This window comes from Lolium rigidum, chromosome 1, assembly GCF_022539505.1.
Source record: "Lolium rigidum isolate FL_2022 chromosome 1, APGP_CSIRO_Lrig_0.1, whole genome shotgun sequence".
Classification (NCBI taxonomy): domain Eukaryota; kingdom Viridiplantae; phylum Streptophyta; class Magnoliopsida; order Poales; family Poaceae; genus Lolium; species Lolium rigidum.
In genome coordinates, this window is record NC_061508.1 from 170,923,087 (window position 1) to 170,932,275 (window position 9,189).

Genomic DNA, 9,189 nt, shown 5'->3' on the forward strand with positions numbered 1-9,189 from the left:
ACAAAATTGTTTCATGTTTTCAAAATAAAAGCTCTAGCACAAATATAGCAATCAATGCTTTCCTCTTTGAAGGACCATTCTCTTTACTTTTATGTTGAGTCAGTTCACCTATCTCTCTCCACCTCAAGAAGCAAACACTTGTGTGAACTAGTGCATTGATTCCTACATACTTGCATATTGCACTTGTTATATTACTCTATGTTGACAATTATCCATGAGATATACATGTTATAAGTTGAAAGCAACCGCTGAAACTTAATCTTCCTTTGTGTTGCTTCAATACCTTTACTTTGATTTATTGCTTTATGAGTTAACTCTTATGCAAGACTTATTAATACTTGTCTTGAAGTACTATTCATGAAAAGTCTTTGCTTTATGATTCACTTGTTTACTCATGTCATTACCATTGTTTTGATCGCTGCATTCATTACATATGTTTACAAACAGTATGATCAAGGTTATGATGGCATGTCACTTCAGAAATTATCTTTGTTATCGTTTTACCTGCTCGGGACGAGCAGAACTAAGCTTGGGGATGCTGATACGTCTCCGACGTATCGATAATTTCTTATGTTCCATGCCATATTATTGATGATACCTACATGTTTTATGCACACTTTATGTCATATTCGTGCATTTTCCGGAACTAACCTATTAACAAGATGCCGAAGAGCCGCTGTCGTTTTCTCGCTGTTTTTGGTTTCGAAATCCTAGTAACGAAATATTCTCGGAATTGGACGAAATCAAGACCCGGGGGCCTATTTTGCCACGAACCTTCCGGAAGACCGAAAGGGATACGAAGTGGGGCGACGAGGCGCCGCCACCATAGGGCCGCGCGGCCGGAGGGGGCCCGCGCCGCCCTATGGTGTGGGCCCCTCGTCATCCCTCCGACTCGCCCTTCCGCCTACTTAAAGCCTCCGTCGCGAAACCCCCGATGCGAAAAACCACGATACGGAAAACCTTCCGGAGACGCCGCCGCCGCCAATCCCATCTCGGGGGATTCCGGAGATCTCCTCCGGCACCCTGCCGGAGAGGGGATTAATCTCCCGGAGGACTCTACACCGCCATGGTCGCCTCCGGAGTGATGAGTGAGTAGTTCACCCCCGGACTATGGGTCCATAGCAGGTAGCTAGATGGTTGTCTTCTCCTCATTGTGCTTCATTGTTGGATCTTGTGAGCTGCCTAACATGATCAAGATCATCTATCCGTAATACTCTATGTTGTGTTTGTCGGGATCCGATGGATAGAGAATACCATGTTATGTTAATTATCAAGTTATTACATATGTGTTGTTTATGATCTTGCATGCTCTCCGTTATTAGTAGAGGCTCTGGCCAAGTTTTTGCTCTTAACTCCAAGAGGGAGTATTTATGCTCGATAGTGGGTTCATGCCCGCATTGACACTCGGGACAGTGACAGAAAGTTCTAAGGTTGTGTTGTGCTGTTGCCACTAGGGATAAAACATTGGCGCTATGTCCGAGGATGTAGTTGTCGATTACATTACGCACCATACTTAATGCAATTATCTGTTGTTAGCAACTTAATACTGGAGGGGGTTCAGACGATAACCTGAAGGTGGACTTTTTAGGCATAGATGCAGCTTGGATGGCGGTCTATGTACTTTGTCGTAATGCCCAATTAAATCTCACTTGTACTTATCATGACATGTATGTGCATTGTTATGCCCTCTCTATTTGTCAATTGCCCGACTGTAATTTGTTCACCCAACATGCTTTTATCTTATGGGAGAGACACCTCTAGTGAACCGTGGACCCCGGTCCATTCTTTAATACTGAAATACAAATCTGCTGCAATACTTGTTTTTACTCGTTTTCTTGCAAACAATCATCTTCCACACAATACGGTTAATCCTTTGTTACAACAAGCCGGTGAGATTGACAACCTCACTCGTTTCGTTGGGGCAAAGTACTTTGGTTGTGTTGTGCAGGTTCCACGTTGGCGCCGAATCTCCGGTGTTGTGCCGCACTACATCCCGCCGCCATCAACCTTCAACGTGCTTCTTGGCTCCTCCTGGTTCGATAAACCTTGGTTTCTTTCTGAGGGAAAACTTGCTGCTGTGCGCATCATACCTTCCTCTTGGGGTTCCCAACGAACGTGTGAGTTACACGCCATCAGTATTTTCCCCCGATTTTATTTCCTACGAAAATTTTAAAAAAGGAGACTTTGCTAAAAACATCGTCACATTCAGTAGTTTTCATCCAAGTATGATGAGATTCCGGAGTAAATCATTGAGCAAAGTACTTGAAAAAGTAGATATATTTGGGATGTATCAACGACGCAACCAGTGAGGGCCCGAGCTGGGCGGGGCTACCTGCACGACCGCCGGGTTTGGGGCAGGTGGCGTGGCCGCTGCTTCGGGCCAGGAGGCGCGGCCCTGCCACAGGAGGAGGCCGCCCTCCCACGGGCTCCTCGGCCGTGCTGTGGTTCGCCCTGCCGTAGCTCCCCTAGCGTCCGCCGTCGATGCATCTCGGGCCATGGCCGCCCTTCCCCGTTCATGGTGGGCTACACCACCCTCCTTTAGCACGCTGCCACATGCGTTGGTGCCCTGCACCATCTCCTTCCCCGACTAAAAATGTGGTTGTGCCGCTACTGCACCTTGGGTGCTGCCCCTCCGCAAGCATTTGTGGTGGTGCAAAAGAAGGGTCGTTGTTTCGCTGCGTCCAGTTGTCAGTTATGCTACTCGCAGTTGGTGGTAGTGCTATAGAGGGAGGATGGCGGTGCTACATTGGTCGACCTGCTACCAACATTCAGCAACACTGCTTTAAACGGTTAGCGGCGGTGCTGAAAACAATGAGTGGCGGTGCCGTAAGAAGAAAGTGACAGTGCTTCTAGCCGGAGTTGGGATGCTGTCGGCAGTGCGCTGGCGAGTAGTTGGCGATCCTACAATACTATAAACCTTTTGCTGCAAATGTTCTGCTGTTTTGCTACTTTCATACAAAACTGTTGCTACAAGGTCTTCGGCGAGGTCTTAGCCTCAATAGCACAAAGATGTTGCTACCAGGTCTCCGGGGGTTTTTGCTATCAGGTCTCCGGTGAGATCGGTTTAGCTTCGATAGCATAAAGTTTTCTCTACCAGGTCTCCGGTGAGGTTTTCGGCGAGTCTCCGACGAGACCCGCGTCCGAGTGTTCTTTTGTTTTTTATTTCTAAGCGAACATTTCCAGGACTCCAGAATTTCAGCAGAAATTGAACACGTGTCATAGCCTGGGAGTAAAATAGCCTCCGAAGGAGTGCTAGCATTTCCAGTGACATGGCAGCGCCAGGTCGCTGTCAATCTAGACCGTAGAAACACTCCGTAAATCCTGCAAAATCTGGGGTGGTCAATGCAACTGCCCCTTTTAAAACTCCTCCCCACAAGTAAAGCCAAAGAAATCCCGGCACGAGGCCCTCTCCCACCTACTCCATCTATCCTCTTCGCCGCTCCTCACGGTCAGATCTGGCCTCCGGCGAACTCTATTCCGGCGAATCCATCTACCAGCGACGTCGATCTCTTCGATTCAAGTACCCATGCATGTAAGGCCTAAAGTTCTTGGTTAGATTCCATTGCCCTCGACAGTAGTTTTGTCCCTGTTCGTTCTCCAAATTAGAAATCCCCTTTCCCCCATCCACTTTTGGATTTATTTTTGCTATGTAGAGTGCAATCCAGAAACCATCCATCCATCCATCCATCCATCCATCCATCCATCCATCCATCGATAGGTTCGGTCCTTGAGCGCTTGCAAGATCCCACAAGTTCTCGTGACTTAATGGGTCTTTAGATGCAGTTAGATGGGGAATTGATAGGATACGGGGTCTGTAGTGCATGGATATTCGGAACTTTTGTTTTGAAGTTCTGTAATTCGACACGTGAATAAGCAGACTCTGCCTAAAGCCTGTTGAGAACCTTGTAGGAGATTATGTAGCACATACTACTTCTGATTTAACCGGAAAAGATAGAAAAACAATGGTCTAATTCAAGCTTGCTGTTTTCTTTCTGGTTATAAAGTTGCCTCTTCATTTATTTTCTCCTTCCAGGTAGATCACAACTAAGCTTTTCTTCAGCTGGTTCTTCATTTGGGACAAGGTATTCACTGCCTTACCTCTTGTACGATTTGTGATTTTTTTGGTGGTGGGGCTGACCCTGGATGATGGCCATGTTTCATGATTTTATTTTTGAGAAGCATGTTTCATGAAATTGTTAGTATTGACGTCCCTAGTTTATGGTTGTAGTTGCTAGTAATTATATGCTAAGGAGATGACTGAAAGTCCATTTAGGCTGTCAAAGTTACACTATTTCCAAGTTAATTTCAGCTTGCATTTTCCCTTTACTAATAAGGAACGCCAGTACAGTGACATTATATGCAGCTCTATCGTCATTTTCGATTTCAGCGTGCATATTTGTTTTGGTACTTAGAAGGGACAATACTCTAATACTATATGTGTCTCTATTGTCATCCTGGACTCATCATATTATTTTTGTTTCCGTTTTGCATTCCATGCTCGTGACTTGCTCCTGTGTTTCCTTTTTTACATTGCCTGTGCATTTTTTAAAGCCAATTGTTAATACTTTGAGCGCTGTAGAGTATCTGAATTCTGGCCACACACTTCAGCAAACTGCACTTTGGTTCCTATGCAAGCGAGTAGAATCGAACTCATAGGCGTGATTTAGCACATGCCCATGCTTGTGATTGGTCAGCCCGAGAATACAGTTTCACCTTGCCACCATGACTCCTCACCCTTAAGAAGAATGTTGCACCACCCGACTGAATCAATACAATATAAAAATAGGGATATGCTTGGGTCTCGGTGGGATGGCTAACATGCATGTGATAGGGTATTAGATGGGGGAGATAGACAGAGATCTGAATTAGAGAATTAGAGGATCGGATAAATAGCAAATAGAGAAGAATCATTCTACTTGACTTGTATCTTATGGACTCCCTCTTAAGTTTTTAATGAATGGGAAATTGACTGTCCTAATACACTACCATGTCCATATCTCTCTAGTATTGTTAGCTAAAGACCATCTTATTCTTATATTCCTTCTGGTCTCCTGGCTGGATGTAGTGATGTCCCTGATCTATTCCCGAACCGTTTTTGTTCATGATGCAATTTGGCATTCATGTTATCTGTTCATTATGTTGTGTGGCGTTAAATGGTTAATGGTGCTCTATTGCAGTTTTCTAAACCTGAGCTTTTGTCAGCTGCCGCTCTTCTATCGGGCCAGTGTATCTTTTATCTGCTGCATGGATTGAACCGTTATCAGTATCATTTAATTTGCTGCAGTTTTTTTATTTCCAAAAGATAAGCATATGTACCTTTTTTTGCTTACTTACAGAAGCTGCATTGCTTCACAGTTTCAATTGCGGCTTGCTATATATCGGAGCGTGACTGATCCTTTGTTCTCCATGATAATTAGTTGCGCTTTAGTTTTTTATCGTAGTTGCGCTGTAGTTTGCACTTATCATCTACACGTTCACACCTATCATCTACAGATATGTCTATATTTATACTTCAATCCATAATTTAGTGTTTGTTTATCTAATATTGTTCTCCTCTATTTCGTTTAGATGTCACAAACGAAGGAAGTGAGGTTAGTTTTTCCTGTGAAATGCTTTCCTTATATATATATTTATATGCATTGTACTTCCTGTGTGACAATAATATTTTTAGGTACACTGCACGGTCCATTACACCCCCTGCAAATAGAAGTGGCACTTCAAAGTCACCTCCTCCAGTGAGACGTAGCTCTTCAAGATCACCTTCTCCAAAGAGGAGTACCTCAAAGTCTCCGCCTCCAAGGAGGCGTAGCACTTCAAGGTCTCCTCCTAGAAGACGTGGTAGATCAAGGTCAAGGGATAGGAGTCGTTCCAGGCAAGCATCTTTTCTATTGAAGATGGTTTCTGATTAATCACGAGATCTCAAGATCTTGATTATAGTAGCTTAATTTTAGTTGAAAACTATGATTATCCACTAAAGATGGACAATACTGAGGTTTAGTTCTTATCCAGGGATAGGAGTGATGATGATTTAAGAAATCCTGGGAATAACCTTTTTGTTACTGGGTTGTCCACACGTGTAACTGAAGCTGAACTTGAGAAGTTCTTTAGCAAGGAAGGAAAGGTGTGATGTCGATTCCATCTTCACATGTTATCTGCGCATTATCCTTTCAATTTATCTGTTCATTATGTGAAATCTATTTTGGCAGGTTAAAAACTGTCATGTTGTTCTTGATCCTCGTTCGAAAGAATCTCGGGGCTTTGCATTTGTGAGTATGGATACTGTTGAGGATGCAAGACGCTGCATCAAGCGCCTACACCGTACTGTACTTGAAGGCCGCCTGGTCACTGTAGAGAAGGTAAGATACCATTGAGTAGACATTTACTGAAATGAGAATACAGTATTTCTTTCCTGATACATTCCTTTTAAGGAGTCTATGGTTTTCTCGGTAGTCTTGTCTATGTAGTAACTTCCAAATTCAGAGAGCATTGCTATAAATTTAAAACCCTATGGTGCTAAATTTTATTTGAATCATATTTTTTCTGCTTGGCATTTTGCTCTTCCATTTTTAAACTAAATCAAATTGTTGGTTGCGCGGAGTTACATCTTATGTGCCTGGCAACTATGTTATATTTGGTAAAAAAAACTTAAAATGGAATTTTTTCCAGTATTCACTTCAAACTTTTTGTGAAGTTTTCGTGAGATGAGGTATCAAATAATGATTTATGATCTTAATCTTGCAAAACAAATATACTCTAGGACAGTCGGGCCCAGAATTTCTACCCTGGTGAATGGATCGGAGTAAATTAGAGTGGACTCATTTGTGTTGTGCTCTGATCATTCTGATGTAATCTTAGTGTTGGAATGGAGAAAGACCTCTTGTTCCTTCAACTGGGGTCTTAACTCCTCTCGTGCTGACTTATGACCTTCCAGTTTATGTGGTGCTCGACTGCCTCAACGTCAACCTGGTTGGTGCATGCCGTGCTTTACACCAGCTGCACTTGCCGCTGGCCTGTTGGTGCTTATCACCACTCCACCCCAAGCTCTTCTTCACCGTTTGTCGTCTACACGCCCCTCATCAACACTGCTTACCCTCTCTGCACCAACCTGAGGGCTGCCACCATTTAGCGATATTGGAGTCTTGAACATGTGGCACTCAATGGTGCCGCGCTTTGCATCGTCGACACGAACCTCATGATCCAGAAAGTGCACACGCTTTATCTACATCGACTCAGGCCGTCATCGACCTCGACCTCATGATCCACCATGTTTTGTCTACATCGACTGGGCGAAGATGGTACATGCTACCACAGTGCAGCGACAAACAACTCCCAGATTACCTGAAGTGATGCATGCTTCATCGACATAAATTGTCCCAATTGGATGCACCGCAAGAGGCAACATCGGTTGCTTCCTTCCATCATGGCTTCACCGACAATGGAGGGGATGCGTAAAAGTCGACTTTGTTGAGCTGAAACGCAACGTAAAGTTATTTCCATCTACTTGTATCACAGGAATCATGTTAAGGACTAGTTTAAGTAGCCTGTAACTATTTGTTTTTCAGGAGATATATGCTTTGTTTATCTCTTTCTTCTGTTTACAGTAAGAACCTTTTTATGCTAGAACTGTAAGATTAGACATATGGTCGCCCATATTATTCCTGCTGCACGGAGTTGACTGTTCTTTTCATTTGCTCGTGTTTTCTTCATCACAGGCTAAAAGAACTCGGGAGAGAACTCCTACTCCTGGAAAATACTGCGGCCAAAGAGGTATGCAAGTATTTTTACAGCTGTTGCTTTCTGTAACGATTATTTCCTCACTTGCTTCGTGAGCTAATAGCCCGGTACTTAGCTTGTAATGATCATGTCCTGTAATTTACTGTGCTATACCCTTATTTTGTCACTTCAATGACATTGGGTATTTGAACCTATGCAGTGAAGATTAACATACCTCGTGCCCCCTGCGCTTGGTTCATTTTAACTCTTCAATAAAACTACGTCAATACCTTACAGAACTCTTTTTTTTCCTACTTCATACAAATTATAACTTCTTTCAGTTGCCAGTGCAGTATCATGGCCACCTGTGATCTGTAACTGTTTTATTATTGAGGTTCAGAACTTGGAACTAGTACCTATTATTGCTTGTAGCACAACGTTTTCCTTTTAAGCTCTACTAGAACCACGCAATTTTTAAAGGCTAGAATCCAGCAGGATCGACGCTAAAAACAAATTCCTAACTGGCGAGGCTGTTATTTTCAGGAGTTTCCATGGAAAATTTCTTCTCAAAAGTAAAATAGTACATCTTTATTAATTAATACTGTTGTATTCTCAGTTTATGTGCTTAGGAAGATAAATGGAGATTTCAATTTGCTATAACCAGGTTTTAATTTTGCAATACAGGTTCTCAAAAGCGCTCTAGGAGCCCTTCACCTCGCCGGCCTCGTAGAAGGGAGCGTTCCCGCTCAAGGGACCGCAAAAGAGAGCGGTCCCGCTCAAGGGATCGCAGGAAGCACCGGTCGCGCTCACGCTCGAGAGATCGCCGCAGGGACCGCTCACGTTCAAGGGATCGCAGCCGCAAGGACCGTTCACGGTCAAGGGATCGTCGCAGCCGCAGGGACCGCTCACGCTCGAGGGATCGCAGGGGCAACTCGCCACATGAAAGAGATTCTCATAGAAGCCGCAGAGATCGGTCCAGGTCACCAACCAGCAATGGGAACCGCAAAACTGACTAGTCAGAACTACCAGGCGATTTCTCTTCATGTGATGAACTATTGCTTTGGGATTAGCAAGTAAACTAATGATGCCGCCTGAAAAGTTTACCAGACCTTGCGTGGTAGTCTTGATTATTTAGTGATGCTGTCGAACACACTGATGTTAGCTTTCTGAACAAAATATGCTGTTGTATTTTTATTATGGTGTTGCGGATGCTTCGAAACAAAGTGGTCTGGATTCTGTGTTAAAAAAAGCGTGATTAACTTTAGTTTCTTTTTTGCCTTAACATGTTTAGGGCTCTAAAGGAATTGTGTGAGATTTGGATGTTATGGAAAATTTTTCTATACAAGTTGTTTAATTCATAGTAACACATCTTATATGAATCTTGTAGTGCAAAAATTCTATAGAAAAAAATATTAGATCATACCTTATGAAAAAAATTTCTTTGCTATAATCAAACACATTTCATCTTCCTACAAA

At 43.3% G+C, this 9,189-nt stretch overlaps 1 protein-coding gene across 1 annotated transcript; it reads left to right on the forward strand.

The window, feature by feature from the left end:
• The first annotated feature begins 3,365 nt into the window (after nucleotides 1-3,365).
• LOC124684945 (serine/arginine-rich splicing factor SR45a-like) lies at nucleotides 3,366-8,977 on the forward strand. The gene is made up of 8 exons (XM_047219207.1): nucleotides 3,366-3,532; nucleotides 4,034-4,082; nucleotides 5,569-5,591; nucleotides 5,672-5,872; nucleotides 6,010-6,121; nucleotides 6,207-6,356; nucleotides 7,713-7,767; nucleotides 8,398-8,977. The coding sequence occupies exons 3-8, from the start codon at nucleotides 5,569-5,571 to the stop codon at nucleotides 8,727-8,729; spliced, it is 873 nt and encodes a 290-aa protein (XP_047075163.1). The 5' UTR covers nucleotides 3,366-3,532; nucleotides 4,034-4,082; the 3' UTR covers nucleotides 8,730-8,977.
• Nucleotides 8,978-9,189: the final 212 nt, after the last annotated feature.

What these genes read in the sequence shown, in the direction of transcription:
- LOC124684945 (XM_047219207.1), top strand. Translation starts at nt 5,569, where the DNA reads ATGTCACAAACGAAGGAAGTGAG. An exon ending in AGGGATAGGAGTCGTTCCAG is followed by an intron (nt 5,873 to 6,009) that starts GCAAGCATCTTT and finishes GTTCTTATCCAG; the next exon opens with GGATAGGAGTGATGATGATT. An exon ending in AAAATACTGCGGCCAAAGAG is followed by an intron (nt 7,768 to 8,397) that starts GTATGCAAGTAT and finishes TTTGCAATACAG; the next exon opens with GTTCTCAAAAGCGCTCTAGG.